A 21,624-nucleotide genomic window follows, 5' to 3' on the forward strand; every position below is an offset into this window, starting at 1 on the left:
GGCCTTGCAATCTAAAACTTGCTAAACTTTGATGTAAGATATCTAATCTTTGAAGTCCCTTTATATCCATGGAAAATAAAATACATAAAGGTATGTTGGTTGGATGAAAACCTGAATGCCAACTTCACTTTCGCTAATAGGACTTACGACTTAATAATGCTGTGATATGCCTCAGGATTACAAGTGCATGCTAAGTAATTTAAAGTCTATGCCTGCCATCTTTTTCAAGTAAGCAATACTATTCTTCAAAAAAATATTAGGATGAATATTTGACAATTTGTTTAAAAAAGCAAATAAGGTTTAAGAGTCACAAGTTGAACAGAAGAACTTTTGTTTCAGATAAATGGCAAAGCAGAGACTTAAAATATAAAACTGATAAAACAGCTATTGAAATGTTTATCAAGGGGGAAAATTTGTTCATTAATTGGATAAATTGAAGAGCTTGCAAAACAGTTGCCTGAATAAATTAAGAATACTTGCTAATTCTAGTTATCTCTGCTCATAGGTGATATATAGATGGTCTTGCACATTTTAGAAATCAAACATTTCAATCCAATATTTAAGATATCTCAAGCCCTTCTTTACAATAAAATTCAATACTTTAAAAGTATGAAGTATAGGATATACTTGTGTTGATGACTCAGGCCTTTTTAAAATTAATTGTACAAATACTAATGTGAAAATTGAAGTAATTTATAAAAATTTTATGATTTTTTCCCCTTCTTGTTCACTTTCTTGAACCTTATTTAGGCATGAAAGCCAGCTGGGTGACTTTGGCAAGCCACTCCTTCAGCCCAACTCACCTCATAGAATTGTTATGGAGAAAATAGGAGGAGGAAGAAGTACTAGATATGTTTGCCATCTTAGTTATAAAAATAATAAAGGCTTGATAAAAAATATAATGTGTGTGTGAAAGAAGTCAATTCAGGTGTGGTTGACCTAAACTGCATTCAGTAAACCAGTATGTTGTGTGCATAAGCAAGTATTTTCCAAAGCTTATGGCTATCATGCTAGTTCACAGGTCTCACTCAGACACAGCTTCTTTATAAAGAGAATGGCATTTATTTATTTATTTATTAAAAAGAACCATGGCAAGAGTGGTTAATTGAAATGTCTGGTAATCTGCCTAAACACCAGTCATGCAGGAAAGAGTATTAACCATTTTTGGAAGGATAAAGGAATTCGCACAGCCTCTTTTAATGTAGATCCACATATACTGGCAAAATGGCTATTAAAGTGGAAAACATATTTATTAACATCCTTTCAAACTTTCCTGTACAAGGCTATATAAAAAAATCCCTGTAATTTGACTATACAGAAGCATGGCTACATTTTTTACAGTTACACTTCTATATAATGAAGTTCTTTTCATGATACAGTGTAAGTAAAATCCTGTTAGCTATGAGCACTCATTTTCAAATTCAATATATAGTTTGATTTATTTCTCTGCATAGTTTTTAACCAAGCTAATGTAGTATCAGACATTCTTATTACAAGATATAACTCATTTGTGAATCAGTACTGCACATAAAATTGCTTCCAAATATGGCATACGCAAAATTAAAGTAGGTTCTAGTAGGTGGTGTGCTTTAAGGTTGCCTTTCTGCATTGGTCCCAATCCCTGTCTGAAGAAAGCTTATTAGCCATGTACGCTAGTGAACATGGGGTTTTTCCTGTTTATTTCCTTAAAGATGGGTTAAGCTAAGTCATGTTGAGATTCCTTTGCCAGGTGCTTGCAAACACAACAGGATAATGAAAAAGACCCTCAAAATCCTTCAGAGCTCAAAGCTCCAATTCCTCTGTTGGGAAATACTCTTGGCAGACAAATACAGAACAAGCATATCTTGTTCTTTAAAAGGTGCTGGTTCTTGTAGAGAAAGCCTTCACAGACATAACACCCATACATTTTTTGGTTGGATGGATGTTTAGGGTAGTACTTACCATACGTTTAACAAATAACCGAATAAGTCACTGCTTACTTACACTGCTTACTTTTCCCTTAGCAGGGAAAACACATGTACGGTCTCGGTTCAACTTCATTTAACAAGATGCTGATATACCTCTTTTGTGAGGGTGCATTATATTTAGTGGTGGAAGCCCCATTACTAACATTGTGAAGTCCTGTTAAAATGCTTGTCTTCAAAAGACAAATCGAATAAACAAAAAGAAAAGAAACCTGCAATGAGATTAAACTATAGAATGCTATATGAACAGGTGCTTCTAGTGAAGCAATGGAAGGGCTGCAATGCACTTCTCTTATGTACAGGTACATAAGGTGAGAGGTCTCTGGGGAGAGGAGTTCATGTAACACTAACATTTTGCAGTTCAAACAGCATCTGCTACTCTGTAATCCTTTTCATCACTGGGCTGTAGCTGGACTACTACACTTTCTTCCGTCACTCCATTCTCCGCATCGCTACTGTCAATATCTTCATTTCCTTCCTCCTCCTCCTCCTCCTCCTCCTCCTCTTCCTCATAGTCTGAAGATTCCGTCATATTTGGATGAGAGTATGACTCTGATAATGCCCCAAAAGACTGAGTGCTAACTGAAGCAATCGGCCTAAGCAAAGGGGTATTCTCAGAGACTTCATTCTCCTCCTGACTGCTGTCTGTTTCAGAATCTGAATCTCCCTGAGAAGGGACCACTTTCTGTTTACAGACAGGACACGTTTTCTTCGTTTTAGTTAGCCAAGGATCCACACACTTGCAATGGTAGGCTGCCAGAAAAAAAATAAAAAGGTAGGGGAAGGAGAGAGAGAGAGAGAGAGAGAGAGAGAAAGGTGTTTGAAGGAGACTGGAGAAAATGGGCAATTATAGGCAGTTTGGGGATAATTTTACATGTTTTATGATAATACACAAGGCACTCTGCCCCACACACCTTCAGACCATTTTTTTTCTCTAGAAGCCGGTTTACTTCTGAAGAAACTATAGATGCTACTTGTGTGTATGTTTTTAAGTTCTTGCCGCTTAGGCATTATCCTAATTGTACTACAGGGCAGTAGCCCCATTGCTGAATTTAAGAACTGTGAAATAATGTTGGGCCTCTGAATAGTCTTACATTTTCAGGTGATGGTTATTATTCTATTATAATGCCTACAATCATAAGATGCAGTACATAAAATAAGTTAAACTGGCCCTTCTACCTACATCTGCAATCAAACATTGTGCTCCCTATACTAATTTCTACTACTAATAGTTGAATTTCAACTATTATGTAAAATTAAGTTCAACAAAAATCTGTGTTTGTGGAAAGCTATAAATGTGGAATTTATGGAGCACAAACAACACAGAATCCACTAAAGTAAATTATTTAGCTATAAGCAATGTCACATTTTTACCTGTAAGCAAGCCACTGATCTGTACGTTCAAATAACACTCATGACTTGGATCTCCTTGGATTATCATTTCAAAATGCAAACTGAAAATAGCATAATTGAGTTTTTAAAAGGTAACAAATGCTGACCTGCTGAATCAGACAAAGTCTAGTCAGTCCAGCTATTCTATTAATCTCTTCGATAAGATGCAAACTGTCAGCCAGTACATAATATTTTATAAATATGCATTTTGGATGCAACAATTTAATATTAATATTTAAAATGTTACCTGTTTCAATCCAAATATACAATCATCTAGGATGCTGATAACACTGTCAAAATTCCTACACATATAGGAATAAATTTCTTACATGCCACACCCTGACTTTATTATATTCTAAACTGTAACAGTAATAAATTTCATATGTCTTTGCCCAAGATGGCTGGCAATTCTTGGAGATGTAATCACAACAATTATGTAGGAACCAGCCTTATTATTAGTTTAATTTAAAAAAAACTGCATTTACAAATATACAACATTTGGTTTCTTGTCTATAAGAAGCAAATCATCCCTCACCAAAACAAGAGTTCAACAAATAATCCAATGTAGCTACTTACCATGAGAACAAGGAAGAATTCTGAGTTTATCTCCATCCTCATATTCATCCAAGCAAATGGCACAAACATCGTATTCATCACCTGAAGCAGAGAAGTTTGAATGAGACAGTACAGAAGCAAAAATAAGAGTATGTAGCAGAATCCATACCCTGCAGAAATTTATTCAGAGTGCCTTTAGGTGGCTGTTTCAGATCTAAGCCATTGTAAGTAAAGTTGACAATTGACAGCTTGCTGGATTACAGTTCATTGCCTTCAACCACTATATCAAACTGGCTTTATCATATAGAGTATTAGCATTTAAATATTATATTATATTAAGACTTCAGAAAATCTGCTATGCAAAAACTATATAGATAATCCTTGATTTATGACTGATCATTTAATGACTGTTCTGAGTTACCATGGCAGGAAGAATGCTTTATGGCTTATACAACACTTTTAGCTGTTGTAAAATATTGCATGCGTGTTGTTTTCCCCCTCCCCCAATCACCTGATCACATTTGGTGCATTTGGCAACCAACCCACATTCATGACTGGTTGCAGCATTCCATTCTCATGTAACTGCAATCTGCAAATATTTATGTGCGTGTCTCTAATAAAAAAAACCCTATTCAGGAGAATGGATTCACATTTACGCATGTGAGTGTCTTAATTACCGGCATAAAAGGGGTAGTAAAATTAGGTCCAGTCTTTTGGGTCCCCTGAAACAGTCATGGCTTGCAACCAAAAATCCACTCCCAACTGCAGTCTTAAATCAAGGACTACCTGTGGCTCAATGGAAAAAAGTGCTTTGTAACAGTTGCTATAGGCATTCCTTGTAACTTTTGATGGTTGTGGAAACCTGAAGAACTGCTGCCAGTTTAAACAGTTTACTACCCCACTAGAAAGGGACAATTATAAGAACATGAAAAAAATTATAATTATTTTAAAACTTGCCATACTGTATCTCTAGATAGATGAGAGCTGAAACCTAAGCAGGATAAGACCTGGTTAGTACTTGAATCAGATACCACCAAAAATCACAAGACTGTAAGCCAGAGATAGAAATTAGAAAAACATCCAAGGAGGCATCTATATATACTCCATGTTGCTTTCACCAAAAGCAAAATAGATATGACTTATACTCCCCTTGTGTAGAGTTTATTTCAAAAATATTCACTTTATCCAACAGCCACCTTTTGCTTTAATTTCTGTTGTTTCATAATATTGTAACTTCTCCCATATGTTACAATGCTTCCTATGAACCCAGTCAATTGCACAAATGACAGAAGTATCTTACCATTCTATAGAATTCTAGTACTTAGTAGGATGGCAGCTTCAATACAAGAATAAATGGAGCACTTTTGGTGAAAGATATTTCAGGATGTATGGAGAGTCAATCAAGAAGCTCCCTGCAACTTCTTATACCAAAGCTATCTTTTCCTAGTGGGGTACTGCAAAAGCCCAGGAAAGACAAAACTGCAAAACTGTTTACAGCATCATCCAAGTATCTTTACTCTTAAAAAATAAATCTTTTTTCAGCTAAAATAAAAGCATTTGCTCTCTTTGAGTCTGTGCCTTCAAGTCAGCTTTTTTGACTCCTGACGATGGCCTAGATGAGTCTCTGTAGTTTTCTTGGCAAGGTTTTTCAGAGGTGCCTTGCCTCCTTTCTAGGGTTGAGAGAAAATGACTGGCCCAAGATCACGTAGCTGTCTTTGTGTCTAAGGCAGGATAGAACTAATGGTTCCTCCCTTAACAACTTCATCAAGCTGGTTCTCTGCAAATGATAATTGTGGGAGGGGGGGATCACTCCCTCCCCAAATAACTGATTTTTTAAATGGAGATATTTGGCATAAAAATTGGAAAAAAAGTATTAAGGTTGGCCAAGAATCTAGGAAATATTTCAATTTTCATTTGCTTTGGCTGAAGATCCTGGCCACATTTGGAAAGCAATTCCCAATAAGGAGTATAGAGTATTCTAGTCTTTAGGGCACTAAAATGAGATGCTGTTGTCAGCTTTACTTTCAGGAGATACAGATAAAGCTGGCAACAATAAACATTTGCTGCCATCCTCATTGTTCTGCTAACAGACTACAGGGCCATCCCAAAGTGCCAGAAATTTCATTATCTAGTCAGCTAAGTGACTTTGATGAGGGAGTAAATTGTGTGGCTATTGAATCTGCAGTTGTCATTAAGCCAGGAGGGTGAGCTCACCATACAGAAAACAGAGACAAGACTAAAAATGATATTGGCAGGATGGAACAATGAGCTGCATTTAGTGTGAGCTTGAATTGAGCTACCAAAAATTAAAAATGGAAGCCAGACTACAGTTGCATTAATGAGCTGGGTGGCCATATAAACTGATTTAATAAACAATTGGACTAAATGAATACATATTACATGGGGTCTTGATAATACAGATGGTCTTCACTTAACAACCACTCATCTGTAACTTTTTGAACTTACGGTGGTGTTGAATGAAGTTCCAATCATTACAGCATCCTGGGGCCATATGATTGCCATTTGTGATCTTCATTGCTGGCTTCGGACAAGCAGACAATGAAAAGACCGCAAGAAGCGCAAATGGCAGTCTTGGGGTGTCTTGGGATTTGCTTAATGATGGCAATTGGGAATGCCAGAATTTCTGTTGCTAGACTTTAATGCAGCTACATTTAACAATCATATTGTTTAACCCTGAAAATTCCAGTCCCAATTACTCTTGTTAACTCAGGTCCACCGGTAGACATGAAAATGATTTAGGATATTCCAAATAGGTGACTCTCTTAATAATTTTCATCGATTAGTGCAATCACAGACTGTATTTCATGGGAAACAGTTATCCAACTATAATTTGTTAGACTTCAGTCAGGGAAATATGTCAAATTTACCACGCTGAAAGAAAGATACTGACAAATTGAAACATGTCACAAAGAGAAACCGTGATGAGCAGCCTGGAAACCAAGCCCAATGAAGACTCAGAAAGAGATGGATAACTCCAGGCATCTTAGCTCTAAGATGTTAATTTGCCTTTGTTGTTATAGAGGACAGGACTAGAATCAGTAGATTAAAATTGTAATAAACAGATCTAGCAAAACATTAGAAGTACTGTATTAAGGAGGAAAAGAGCCACAACTAATGAGACTAAAGAGTTATAATCAGAGGCAGGGTGGCTATTTCTCCGTAGAATGACTAATCTAATTATTAAGATATTTGCAGCCCACCAGAAGCACAGCAGAAACTATAGTGCAAGTACACATATAGAAAAAAAAGGTTCACCGAAATAAATGCTGGTAACAATTCACAGACTTTCTCATCCTAAATACTAACAATGCTCCAGTTCCCTCATCTCATTACTGTGACATAACTGTCAGGACATTTCCTCATTCCACCCACCAGGAAAGCTAGTTTTTATGCCGTACAAGAAGTCTCAGTGTTGCCAAGATACAGCCTAGAACCTGTTAGCTCAGATTTAATACAAAAATTCAGTTGGGAGATGAAAGTATCCCTCTCTTTTTCTAAAAAGTTTCACTAATTAGTCTCATCTGAATGCAAAGAAGAGAATAAAGTTTGCAGGCAATCAGAATGTGTTATAATTGAAAGAAAATGAAGGAATGCCTAACACCAAGATTATACTTCTCCAAATCTGCCATCCAATAAATTAAGAAGAAAAACTAGTTAACCCTTCAGTGTCAACAGAGTTTGACCAGCTGTAATTGGTGCTAATGGATTTTGCATTAGTGCCCTGGGAAATCTTATCTTCAACAAATGGCAATTTTGGCTAGTCTCTTGCCAAATACAGTATCACAAAAGAGCTAATTCTGAACTAGGTTTTTTAAGGTACAACTTTCTTCGTGCCAGGAACCACAGGGAGTACGTGGGCCTGCTTTGTTTAGACGCCATCGTTCTCATAGCAATGTCTTTGATTAAAGAAGGTAACAACCCTTTTTGTGTTACATTTTTCCCTAATCACCTTTGTTTTCCTCTGAGAGGTTAGCACACACAATTTTACAAGCCACTTGGTTGATATTTTAGCACGGACAACTGAACTATTAACGGGAGAGTAAGTTCTGCCTTGATTCTTCCCAAATTAAAACTGTTGGGGAAACAGAAAGATTTGTTTTTTTTAAATCAAATATCTATAAGTCTGCAAATACTGTGAAGTGGCAAGAAATTTGCCTAACTACACAAAGAATGCTTCACATACTGTAGGCAATTAGGTCTGTAAGCACCCAACAAAGCACATTAAGATTATAAATTACCAATATTATTCTTGTAGCTCTTTTACTTACAATGTAATCAATGTATAGTCACAGTAAGTATAAGCAGCATTAATGTGAAAATGTTAATTGAGAATTTATATTTCTAAGCTGGGAATGGAGAAATGTGCAAACAAGATGACCTTTAGTTTAATGCAATAGAAATCAAGTTATATTTGAACTAGGGTGTTACACTGTGACATACCCTGCAATTTGTTAATGCTAAAACAAAAATTATAAGGGATATCTATAAACCCTTAGGTAGTTAGTTAGCTTCCATTTTTCAGACAATTATTTCTGTAAAGTAATAAAAGTATCTGCTCTGCCCTTCTAAGTCCGATAAATTGAAGAATCATAGTGTATGTAGCCCTTACTCGAAAAACAATTATCATCATGTTATTAGACTGCTTCTAATAGGGAGGAGATTTGAAAAGAGTCATTCTGGAAACAGAGGAGTCCACACAGTTCAAATATGCTAATATACAAAAATATTTTGTTTTCAGACTCAAAATAATTCCTTCAAGGACTCTGCACTCATATTACAATCAGCATATTTCAAATGATTTATTTTGAGTGCAGAACAAGATACTTCTGTTTCAAAGCACGTTTTCTGAACTTGCATTGTTCTTCTGTACAGCAATATGACTGATGGCCTCTCTTGCCTCTTACAAATGAAATGTTATCTTTCCAGCTTTCCTGCTGGACCAGGACAGAACCGGGAGGCAATTATGGTCCTTCTACTATTGGTTAAGCCTAATAGCAACAGCAATAGCACTTAGACTTATATACTGTTTCACAATGTTTTACAGCCCTCTCTAAGTGGTTAACAGAGTCAGCATATTGTCCCCAACAGTCTGGCTCCTCAGTTTACCAATCTCAGAAGAATGGAAAACTGAATCAACCTTGAACTGGTCAGGATTGAATTCCTGGCTATGGACAGTGTTTGCCTGCAAATACTGCATTCTAATGATTACGCTACCATGTCTAATAAAATTATCTGAAGGGTAGGTATTTGGAGCAAAGCAGCAGACATTTAAAGAACACAGGAGTCTTTGAGGGAGCTTCTGTAGAACTTATGAGCATCAGAAAAAGACCTAAGCAGGGAGGGTGGGGTGGGAATCAGAAATTGCTACAAGGGAGTCACGTGTTAATGCTACTTCTGCCATTCTTGTATGTCTGACTGTCTGTTTGCTTGTGAGGCAAACTACACCTTCATTCCCCTTGGGGGAGGGGGGAGGAGAAGGTGATGCTTTATGGGTTTTAAGTTGTGGATTTTTAATGCTGTAAGCTAAGTACCATGTATGGGTTGGAAGTTATATAAATTTAATTATTATTCAATGAATGAAAATAATAAAGAATAGATATGGCAGTACCAGGGGATAATACAATGCAAGACAAAGAATTGGACATTTTGGACAGAATTGGACAAGTATCATCAACTGAAAACAGAAATATTATGACATAAACCAGCCGTGGAGGTTCAATGGCTAGTGGCACACTGGGTGTCATGCTAAAAATATTGCATGGCATTTAGAAAATCTCTGCATTGAGAAAATTTCCATGTCAATTTCAAAAGACCATACTACTTGGATCTACACATATACACCAATATATTATGATATCCTAGGTCTGTGATGGCAAACCTATGGCACGTATGCCACAGGTGGCACGCGGAACCATTAGTTAGGGCATGCGAGGCGTTGCCTGTCAGCTCTAGCATGCCCGCGCTGGCCAACTGACTTCAGTCATCTTTTGGGACTGTTTTCCCTACAGGCAAACAGGAAGTTCGGGAACGGACTTCTGGTTTGTCTGTAGGGCCATTTTTAGCCTTCCAGGGAAGCCGCCTGAAGGCTCCGGGGGTCAAAAAATGGCCCTACAGACAAACCGGAAGTCACAGTTCCCAAACTTCCGGGTTCCCCGCAGCGCCATTTTTTGTCCTCCTGAGGCTTCAGGGAAGCTCCTGAAGCCTCCAGAGGGCCTCCAGGGGAGCGGCAGCAGGGAGATGTTTCCACCCTCCTCAGACTCCTAGAAAGCCTCTGGAGCCTGGGGAGGGCGAAAAAAGTACACCAAAAGCAGGGGGGAGCGCTGGTCACGCATGCATGCAAGTGGGGGTCACACGCGCATGCAAGCTGGGGTCACACACATAGCATTATGGATATGGCACACCTGTGCACAATCCCCGAGCTCCCACCACTTTTGGCACGGGAGCCAAAAAAGGTTAGCCATCACTGTCCTAGGTTCTTGGGAAGAACTCAAGGTGAATGAAGGCCAACACCAATTAAAGAACTGGCAGCTATGACAGTTTTGAACAGATAATATTTATAAGTGATTCTTGCAACTGGAGTTACATAGAAAATACATCAAACAAGATCAAGAAGTTAGCTATAACTAAATTGGGTAATCCTTGCTTAGAGTGTGTTCGAGGTTACAATGGACCCCCAGAAAGATACTTATGATCCAGATTCAGAGTTCAAATATCCATACACACACATCCAATGTGGTCATGTGAGTACATTTTTGGTGCTCAACAACCAGTCCACATTTATGGCCATCTGTAGCATCCCATGGTCACATGAACACAATTTATAATATTTTCTTTTGCCAGAAATTGACATTTACTTTTGCTCTCTAGCTAAAAACAGCCACTGTGAATAACTGGTTCACTTAATGATTCTGGTGTTTGTTTAACAACCATGATGATGTTCACTTAACAATTGTGGCAGTCACTTAATGACCACCACAAAATATGTAGTAAAATCAAGTCAGTCACGTGATGACCACTTAATGACTGGCATGACTTATGATTGTAATTCTGGTCTTAATTACAATCGTAAATTGAAGGCTACCTATACAATTAAAAATACCAGAGTCCAGAAAGTCTTACAATTAACTTAGCTTGTAATGTGAAGACTAAAAAATATTCACCCCCCCCGATTCAAAATCTCCTTCAAACCTTGAAAGTTAGATGAGTTTAAGTTCTACTGCTAATTCTATTATGCACCACCAAAATGAAAAGCTCTGTTTTACAGACTCCATTAATAATGTATTCAATGTAACACTCACCCTTGATCAAATATTTATAACTGTTCCAGCTGCCTGTAGCTCTAAACAATAATCTGGCAGTGATTTTGAATTCAAATAGACTGGATGTTATATGTTAAATGTTGTATATTGGAAAGTACATGTATAATTAACAAGTATTAGCAATTATTAAAAATAATTTCAATTAAAAATACAGTACAATTCAATAATTTACAAATCTCCAGGGAAAAAGGTTTTCTTAGTTTGTGCCCTGGGATTTTCAGCTGGCATACAGGTTTTTTTTTTAATACGGCGAGTGGATGTGTTAATGGGAAAAGCTAAATCAACAGCTTACATGAATCTGAAAGGAGCATCCTACCAAGAACAGCTATTTCCACCCACATAAAATTTGATCCAATCGATTGCAGCAAAAGAAAAGAAAGAGGTAACTGTCTGAAAGTCATTTTAAAAAAGAAATCATGCCATTCCAAATCTACACCAAAGGAACACATAGCTACTCCCAATGCCGGGGGGATGACACATTTATAGTTTTCTATCTGTCCAAAATGTTAATGTTTCTTGAGCTGCCCTGGAAGTAAAGAATTACGTCTGGTTTAGGGGCTGTATCTACTCATCTATTTGCTTGGACAATCAAATGATGGGAAAGGGGCAAGACCTCTGATATCATCTACTCTATATGAGAATGCTTTTCTCCATGTCAGGTGTAGTGGGGAACATGTTTATCCTTGTTTTGTCTTGTATAGGCAAAAACAATCCTTGTATTACCAATTTAAGACCCATCTTGCTCTATAGCAAGGCTCTCTAAACTTGGCAACTTTAAGACTTGGGGACTTAAACTCCGAGAATTCATCAGCCAGCGAATTCAGTGGGGAAGCTGGCAAGGAAAGTTGCCAAGTTTGCAGTCCCCCGTTCTACAGTGAGGAAAGAGCAAAGTAGCCACAACAAGCTTCCTTTCCAGCAGTCTTTTAGAATTTAGAGTTTTATTGGTTTTGTATGCCGCCCACTCCCGAAGGACTCTGGGTGGCTTACAATGAAACAGGGAGAGGGGATAAATAAGACAATACAAGACAATACAACAATTTAAAAATACAGCAACATTCACAATTGAAGTGGGGCCGGATACTTCAACAGCCCCCAGCCTGCCGGAACAGCCAGGACTTAGTAGCTTTACGGAAGGCCGGGAGGGTAGTGAGGGTCCGAATCTCCACGGGGAGCTCGTTCCAGAGGGCCGGAGCAGCAACAGAGAAGGCCCTCCCCCGGGGGGTCACCAGCCGATATTGGCTGGCAGATGGAATCCGGAGAAGGCCAAGCCTGTGCGATCGAATCGGTCTTTGGGAAGTAAGTCTAGGTTGTTCCCTACAACAGCAGCTTTGCTCCTAGTTGACTGCTCTGCAATTTTCTACTTTTCAGCAGCCAAAGCAGCAACCACACAAAGGCTGATTAGATAGAGTAGTTGCATTTAATTACAACTCAGTTCTGCTACTGTACTTCTGTATTTGTTGAAAAGGGAAAAGTCAAAAAGGGGGGAAAAGGAAAGGGAAGAAAAAGGAAACCTTAACCTGTATCATAATCCTTTTATAGTCCATTTTAAGCCCAGTGAAATATAACCATTCAGCAAAGATCACTCAGCTTTGCATAGTGAATTTCATTATCGTAGAAAAAATTAAGTGTCACGCCCCACTCCATTCCATAATTAGGAAAGAAGACCAAGAGACTCCATGGGTTGGAAATCCAAAGTACTTTTACTAATTATAAATGGTAAGCGAGCAGTAGTGAAGCAAGATCTGAATAATATGGCGCGAAAGCAATTGATATATAGCAAAGCCCGTTCCCCCCCCTTAGGATCAAAGCTCCAGTCCAATCATAAGTCCTTCAATTGTCAGGTGTGAGATAACTTCAAAAAGACAGGCCAAGATGGAATGTGAAGGCCGTTGATGCAGGCGGGAAACACGTACGCATGCGTAAACCCCAACGACTGGAACATCCCAGAACATTCCTTCAGCAGACCTCCAGCACATCAATTAAAACCCTCCCACATACACGCCCCCCCCTTCCCGTTTCATGGCAGCTGAAGCAGCAGCAAAGCAGAAGCTGACATCCGGCCGTCCCCCGGAAAAAGGCTGTCAGGCCTGGAAGAAAAAACAAACAAGACAGACAAACAACAAAAACAAGAGAGGGAAAGGAGAAAAGTCAAGGCTTGTCGGGATAAGCAGCATAAAATTTTCGGAGTAAGCGGGGAGCACGAACGTGGGACTTATCAACCCATTCCGTGTGGGAGGGGGGAAAATGTTTCCAAGCCACAAGGTATTGGATGCGATTGCGGTGTCTGCGGGAGTCCAGAATGTCCCGGACCTCAAAATGACTTTCCCCATCAACAAGCAACGGAGCAGGTGGAGGGTCATCTACGGGCCGTAGGTCAGACATCCGAACTGGCTTGATGAGGTTGATATGGAATACCGGGTGGATCCGGTTAAGATGCTTGGGCAATTGCAAACGAACAGAAACAGGATTGATAACTTTCAAAATCGGGAAAGGGCCAACATACTTAGGACCCAATTTCTTTGACTTTTGTGTGGTATGCAAGAATTTCGTGGACAAATACACTAAATCACCAACGTGGTACTCATAAGGCTGAGAGCGTTTCCTATCAGCCTGCTTCTTATGAGCCTTGTGGGCGGCATCCAAGGTGGAACGAGTGAGGGGCCAAAGGCGACTGAGACGTTCACTCCAGTCTGCAACGGAAGGAACCTGAGGCTGGGCCGTAGGCAGTTCGGGGATAGGAACAAAATCCTGGCCGTAAACGACCCGGAAAGGGGTGAAACCAGTGCTGGAGTGAACGGAATTGTTATAGGCCACTTCAGCGTGTGGTAACAAGTCCACCCAATCGTCCTGTTGATAATTGATGAAACAACGTAAATATTGTTCAAGGACGGAATTAGTACGTTCACAGCCGCCATTAGTCTGAGGATGGTAGGCGGAGCTAAGGCCCTGGGCGGAGCCAATACATGTGAGGAACTCCTTCCAAAACTTGGATGTGAATTGGACCCCACGATCGGAGATAATACGGTCAGGGACCCCATGCAAGCGGTATATGTGGGAAAGGAAGAGCTTAGCCAACGCTTTGGCGGAAGGAATCTTGTGGCACGGCACGAAATGAACTTGCTTGGAGAACAAATCAGTAACTACCCAGATAACCGTGTGCCCCTGGCTCTCGGGAAGGTCCACAATAAAGTCCATAGAAATCTCCTTCCACGGGGCAATGGGACGGGCGACGGACTGCAGAAGTCCGTGTGGTTTCCCCGGAGGTTTTTTGGCGGTAGCACAAACCGGGCAGCTGGATACATAAAGTTCAATGTCCTTTTTTAAAGAGGGCCACCAGAATTGTCTCTTCACGAGGTGCAAAGTTTTCACGAATCCAAAATGACCCGCCATCCTGGAGTCATGAGCGCGACGAAGGACCACAAGACGTAGGGAAGCGGGGATGTATAATTTAGCTCCAATCCACGGTAGATCGTCCCTCATGGTGCACTCGTCCCGATGGTTCAAGAACCAGTCGTCTTGAGGAAGAGCTGCTTTGAGGTCAGAAAGCAGATCGTGAGGCACGTCCTTTTGGGCCTTGGTCTGGTGACGTGTGAGCATCGGAGCTGCCAAGAGCGGTTGGACGATACTCAGCTTGGAACAATTATACTGAGGTAACCGGGACAACGCATCAGCCATGAAGTTCTTTCTGCCCGGAATATACTTTAGAGTGAAATTGAAACGGTTAAAATATTGGGCCCAACGCATCTGCTTTGGGGAGAGACGGCGAGGCGTGCGCAACGCCTCCAAATTCTTGTGGTCAGTCCACACCTCAAAAGGGTGTTTAGAGCCTTCAAGGAAATGGCGCCAAGTAGCGAGGGCCCAACGAACTGCAAAAGCCTCTTTCTCCCAGACCGCCCAGCGTCGTTCTGTGTCAGTGAGTTTACGTGAGGTGTACGCGCAAGGCTGTAAGGTACCTTGGTCATTGGCTTGTAGCAGAACTGCCCCAACTGCTACATCACTGGCATCAGCTTGGACAACGAAGGGTTGGTTGAGATCAGGATGTTTAAGAACTGGTTCAGCGGCAAAAAGGCGTTTGAGTTTTTCGAACGCCGCCTGGCATTCCATGGTCCAGTCCAAAGGCTTACTGGGTTTAGGCTTTGGGTCGCCTTTAGTTTTGAGCAAATTAGTAATAGGGAGAGCAATGTCGGCAAAAGAGGGAATAAATTGACGGTAGAAATTAGCGAAACCCAAAAATTGTTGCAGTTGTTTACGAGTTTTGGGAGCGTCCCATTCAGTGACCGCCTTTACTTTCTCAGGGTCCATTTCAACGCCATGAGGGGAGATACGGTAGCCCAGATAGTCAATAGTAGTTTGGTGAAACTCACACTTAGACAATTTGGCATACAAGTTGGCAGCACGGAGTTTTTTCAAAACAGTGCGCACCAGATTGACGTGGTGGTCGTAAGAGCGGGTATAAATGAGGATATCGTCCAGATATACGATAACGCCCTTATAGATATGATCGTGCAGGATCTCATTAATAAATTGCATGAATACAGCAGGAGCCCCCTGTAGGCCAAAAGGCATAACCCGGAACTGGAAACAACCAAGAGGGCAGTTAAAGGCGGTCTTCCATTCGTCCCCCTCCTTAATGCGAACCCTGTAGTAAGCTTCTTGCAGGTCCAATTTTGTGAAGATGCGACCCTTCCCCAGTTGCGCCAATAAGTCCTTCATCAAGGGTAGTGGGTAGAGGTTTTGAGAACAGATGGCGTTAAGGTTCCTGAAGTCACAACATAAACGAAGAGACCCATCTTTCTTCTCACGAAATAGCACAGGGGCCGCCACCTTGGGTCGGGCCGGTTCAATGAAACCACGTTTCAAATTTTTGTCAATGAAAGAACGCATCTCCTCCATTTCTCTGGGTGACATGGAGTAAATGCGGGGTTTTGGGAGTTTGACCCCGGGCAAAATGTCAATGGAGCAATCAGTAGGCCTGTGGGGGGGCAGAATGTCCGAAGATTGCTCGCTGAAGACTTCCTTAAGATCCAAATATTCTTTCGGAATTTTCTCCTCACCTGCAATCCTCTCCTGCCCCCTAGCGGCCACTTCAGGAACGTTAGTGACGTCAGGCTGGTTTGGAGAGCCCTCCCCCACTGGAGGCACTTTGGAGCGAATACGTAAGTGGCCTGTCCGCCAATTTATGTGAGGGTTCCATTTCCGGAGCCATGGGATGCCTAAAATAAGTGGTCTGTCCATGCCAGGTGCGACCACAAAAGAGATTAATTCAGTGTGGGTACCCATTGTCATTTCCAAAGGCTCAGTGAAAAAATGGGCGCCCCCCCCCCCGCAACCGATCCGTCTATCTGGCAAAAAACAATAGGGGTTTTCAAAGTGCGCAATTTGAGGCCTAATTTCTCAACCATGGCTGGGTTGATCATGGACCGGGAACAGCCGGAATCCAGTAATGCTAGGAGGGTGGCAGGTGTTCCCTCAGGAGGAACTTTTAATTCAATAGGGAGTAGAAGGGGCCCCTTGTTTGAACTCACCCAGCGAGGTGAAGTGTCGTCATCTGAGTCATCAGAAGAAGAGGAGTTAGCATCCGCGTCATCCTTCAATGGTTGGGCAAGAGGAGGGGGGTTGGTTTCTCCAGCGAAAGCTGTTTCCCTCTTTTTCTTTTCAGAGCCTCTTGCAGGCTTCTCCTCACGTCTGGGAGGGGGTTGGGCGGAGAGGGGTGATTTCGCCCGACAGAGGGGGGCGGTATGCCCAAGCTTGCCACAGCGAAAACATGTTAAAGGTCTGGAGGAGCCAGAAGGGGGCTCTCTTGCGTCGCCTCAGCGTTTGGAAAGCGCTTGAGTAGCAGGAGGGGGGAGGGCCTTGGCAGCCCTTTCCTTCCGCTTCCTTCTTTCTTCAGTGGCATAACGCAGACGAATTAAGTCAAGCTCAGCGTCAGCAGCATGCTCAAACCAAGTGATTAAGCGTCTCGGCAGGTTACGATTGACACATTGTTGATAAATGTCAGGGTTTAAGCCTTCAGCAAATCTGTCCAGAAGCGCATCCTCCCCCCAGCCTCTCATGTACTGAGACAGACATTGAAATTCCTGGATGTATTGGGCGACCGGTCTATCGTCTTGGTCGAAGGTTAAAAACTTCAATTTGTTCCGCTTCTCAGTCAACGGGTCATCAAAACGTTGGCGGAAAGCCGCCATAAAACGGTTGAAATTCCCCAAGAGGGGAGAACCAGACATATGCAAAGCAGTTGACCACGTAGCCGCGTCACCATCCAAAGACAAAAGAACCATCCTGACCCTTAAAGTGTCAGATTCAAAGTCCCGCCCATATATCTCCATGTAATTAAAGACTTGCATAAGAAAGGAGGGAAGGGTGGCTGAAGTACCATTAAAACGCACAGGCAAGGGAGGGATTCTAGCCATCCGATGTCGTCGAGGGGGAGCCTGGGGGGGAGGTCCCCTTTGATCAGCAAAGCCTCTAGCCGCCGGGGGTGATACAGGCCGAGGGGGGGGTGGGGGAGAATCCTGGCGTGGGTGACGTTGCCAACTTCTCCAGTCTCTTTCCTCCTCCCCCCTCCTGTCCTCCAAAAATGTTTGACCCCAATAATCAGGTAACTCACTCCGCTGGGGTTTTCTCACGGGGCCCTGGTGCTGATAATTTCTCCATTCTGCTTCATCGCCTCTTTGGCTCCAATAGTCAGGGAACTCACCCGCCTGAGGTTTTCTCACGGCACCTGGCTCCAGCGAAGTTTGTTGAGGTGGTCTCTGGGTGAGTCCAGCATTCCAGCTTGTCTCTATTTCTCTCTGCCCCACTGAAGTTGACCAACGGGGTAGGGGGGAAGGCTCAGGCTGACTGGAAATTTGCAGTTGAAATAAATCTTCGTGCAGAGGTCGGTCAGACGGGCTGGGCTGGTGTAAAGAAAGGTCGGGAGGTCCCAGTTCACTGGAATCCGTCCCTCCAACGGCGCCTTCCTCCTCTCTGGTCGGAGAAGACATTATGTCCCTTCTCGGTAGACGTAAATCTCCTGGAAAGGGATATTATTCAGATCTTGCTTCTTGTCACGCCCCACTCCATTCCATAATTAGGAAAGAAGACCAAGAGACTCCATGGGTTGGAAATCCAAAGTACTTTTACTAATTATAAATGGTAAGCGAGCAGTAGTGAAGCAAGATCTGAATAATATGGCGCGAAAGCAATTGATATATAGCAAAGCCCGTTCCCCCCCCTTAGGATCAAAGCTCCAGTCCAATCATAAGTCCTTCAATTGTCAGGTGTGAGATAACTTCAAAAAGACAGGCCAAGATGGAATGTGAAGGCCGTTGATGCAGGCGGGAAACACGTACGCATGCGTAAACCCCAACGACTGGAACATCCCAGAACATTCCTTCAGCAGACCTCCAGCACATCAATTAAAACCCTCCCACATACACGCCCCCCCCTTCCCGTTTCATGGCAGCTGAAGCAGCAGCAAAGCAGAAGCTGACATTAAGATATTAATCTGGAAATATACAAGGAGAGTATGGTTGATTGTCATCAGGATTTCATGGTCCAGGAAGGGCAGGAGCCACAAGGCAAGGAGGGCTTACTAACTTTTGAGGAGGGAAAGGAACTTGGCCCAGAACTATCATTTTAATTGAATGAGAGCTAGCAGTTCCTGAAAGTACAGTTGCAAGAAAAAGGATGTGAACCCCTTGGGATTACGTGGAGTTTTGCATGAATTGGTCATAAAATGTGCTCTGAACTTCATCTAAGTCACAACAATAGAAACAGAAATACACAGTCCGCTGAACATAATACTACACAAACATTAGATGTTGCCATGGTTTAATTGAATATAATATGTTAACATTCATAGTGCAGGGAGGAAAAAGTATGTGAACCATTGGACTTAATAACTGGTTGACCCTCCTTTGGCAGCAATAACCTCAACCAAACGTTTCCTGTAGTTGCAGATCAGACCTGCACAACGATCTGGAATAATTTTAGACCACTCCTCTTCACAAAACTGTTTCAGTGTAGCAATATTCTTGGGATGTCTGGTGTGAATCGCTCTCTTAAGGTCATGCCACAGCATTTCAATCGGGTTGCGGTCAGGACTCTGACTGGGCCACTCCAGAAGGCGTATTCTGTGCTTTTGAAGTAAAGTATGTGTTTTTAAAGGGCAGGACAGCTGTCAGCAACACATCCAATATCATCACACTGATTGGAGTCAAGGTTGGCTCACTCCTGGTTCCAATTAGCTCTTGGAGAAGTCATTAGGCTAGGGGCACACATACTTTTTCCTCCCTGCACTGTGAATGTTTACATGTTATGTTCAGTATTATTTTCAGCAGACTGAGTTTTTCTATTGTTGTGACTTAGATAAAGTTCAGAGCACATTTTATGACCAATTCATGCAAAACTCCACGTAATCCCAAGGGGTTCACATACTTTTTCTTGCAACTGTACTTCCACCATGCTAGGTTTTAATCTGAGCTTGTTTTACCCCATCTATTCCCTCCAAGTTCTGAGTACCAATTCTACACCTCCAAATAATCTCTTGCCTGGCCTAGCCAGTGATGTATAACTAATTGTGATCGGTATATTGCTAATTAATACAATTAACATGTTAATTTTGCACATAATGTCAAATGCACTTTTCAACCAAATATCTGCTTTGCAGTAGTGCTACTGACAATATTATGAATAATGCAAAATATTTATCAAGGGCAAACAACATGCAAGCTAGAGTTTTGCTTTGAACTCATAAGGTAAAGGTAAAGGCTCCCCTCGCACATATGTGCTAGTCCTTCCCAACTCTAGGGGGCTGTGCTCATCTCCGTTTCAAAGCCGAAGAGCCAGCGCTGACCGAAGACGTCTCCATGGTCATGTGGCTGGCATGACTAAATGCTGAAAGTGCACGGAATGCTGTTACCTTCCCACCAATGTGGTTCCTATTCTTCTACTTTCATTTTTACATGCTTTCGAATTGCTGGGTTGGCAGAAGCTGGGACAAGTTACAGGAACTCACTCCGTTGTGTGGCGCTAGGGATTCGAACCCACCGAACTGCCGAACCTTTCTGATCAAAAAGCTCAGCATCTTAGCCACCTTTTGAACTCATATAATGTCTTATATATTCCTTCTGTTGATAGTAGCATTATGCAGCTATAGCTCTGTTTATAAACTACAACAAATGGTCCACATGTTGTAAAGCAAAAACCCTCAAAAACTCCTTGAACAGTACACATTGAAGAAAAAGTACAAAATACAATGGAAAAATTCAGTTCAAGCACATGTCAAAGGAAAGATCCTATTCAGTTTTTTTAATGAATGATTTCTGACAACTTAATACAGTGTATACTTTCTCAATAACATGTCCTTCAGATATGTGGAAGCATATTCTTTGAAACTGCTGGCATACTAGCTAAAAATTCTGCAAATCAGAATCCCAAACAGTTGTCAAAGCACTGGGGGGAAACAGATTCAGCGTATACAGCAAAGTTATTTTCTCTTTTTTACAGCAAACATCAAAAACCTTAACGTCCTGAGTAGAAGATATCATTCTGTACTTGAAATACAGAACTCCTTTATTTCTTCTAAGAGCTGTTATTGCACGACTGCTGACAAATAATTACTTTTGTAAGCTATTTATATTATTCATATCATATAGGAGGGCAAATTTCATTGAATTAAGCTGTCATATGCCATAGAATAAAGAAAAATCCATTATCGCCCTTCTTGAAATTACAATATTTAAATAATACAATACAATAGCAGAGTTGGAAGGGACCTTGGAGGTCTTCTACTCCAACCCCCTGCATAGACAGGAAACCCTATACCGTTTCAGACAGATGGCTATCCAACATCTTCTTAAAGACTTCCAGTGTTGGGGCATTCACAACTTCTGGAGGCAAGCTGTTCCACTGATTAATTGCTCTAACTGTCAGGAAATTTATCCTCAGTTCTAAGTTGCTTCTCTCCTTGATTAGATTCCACCCATTGCTTCTTGTTCTACCCTCAGGTGCTTTGGAGAATAATTTGAATCCCTTTTCTTTGTGGCAACCCCTGAGATATTGGAACACTGCTATCATGTCTCCCCTAGTCCTTCTTTTCATTAAACTAGACATACCCAGTTCCTGCAACTGTTCTTCATATGTTTTAGTTTCCAGTCCCCTAATCACCTTTGTTGCTCTTCTCTGCACTCTTTCTAGAGTCTCCACATCTTTTCTATATTGTGGCAAGCAAGATTGAATGCAGTATTCCAAATGTGGCCTTACCAAGGCATTATAAAGTGGTATTAACACTTCACATGATCTTGACTCTATTCCTCTGTTTATGTACCCTAGAACTGTGTTGGCTTTTTTGGCAGCTGCTGCACACTGCTGGCTCATATTTAAATGGTTGT

General features: G+C 41.4%; 1 protein-coding gene across 4 annotated transcripts in view; it reads right to left on the reverse strand.

Moving 5' to 3' along the window:
• Positions 1-1,231: 1,231 nt before the first annotated feature.
• RNF13 (ring finger protein 13) overlaps positions 1,232-21,624 on the reverse strand; it is a 49,155-nt gene continuing 28,762 nt past the window's right edge. For all 4 annotated transcript variants that reach the window (XM_087725392.1, XM_087725390.1, XM_087725391.1 and 1 more), the window contains 2 exons: positions 3,933-4,013; positions 1,232-2,717 (listed from right to left, as the gene is read on the reverse strand). In XM_087725392.1, coding sequence (XP_087581518.1) covers positions 2,326-2,717; positions 3,933-4,013 — 473 coding nt within the window. In that variant the 3' untranslated portion in view covers positions 1,232-2,325. The remainder of the gene's footprint in view (positions 2,718-3,932; positions 4,014-21,624) is intronic.

Source organism: Thamnophis sirtalis, unplaced genomic scaffold, assembly GCF_051295495.1.
Source record: "Thamnophis sirtalis isolate CommonGarterSnake01/CBP01778 unplaced genomic scaffold, rThaSir2_p1.2 scaffold_11, whole genome shotgun sequence".
Lineage (NCBI taxonomy): Eukaryota > Metazoa > Chordata > Lepidosauria > Squamata > Natricidae > Thamnophis > Thamnophis sirtalis.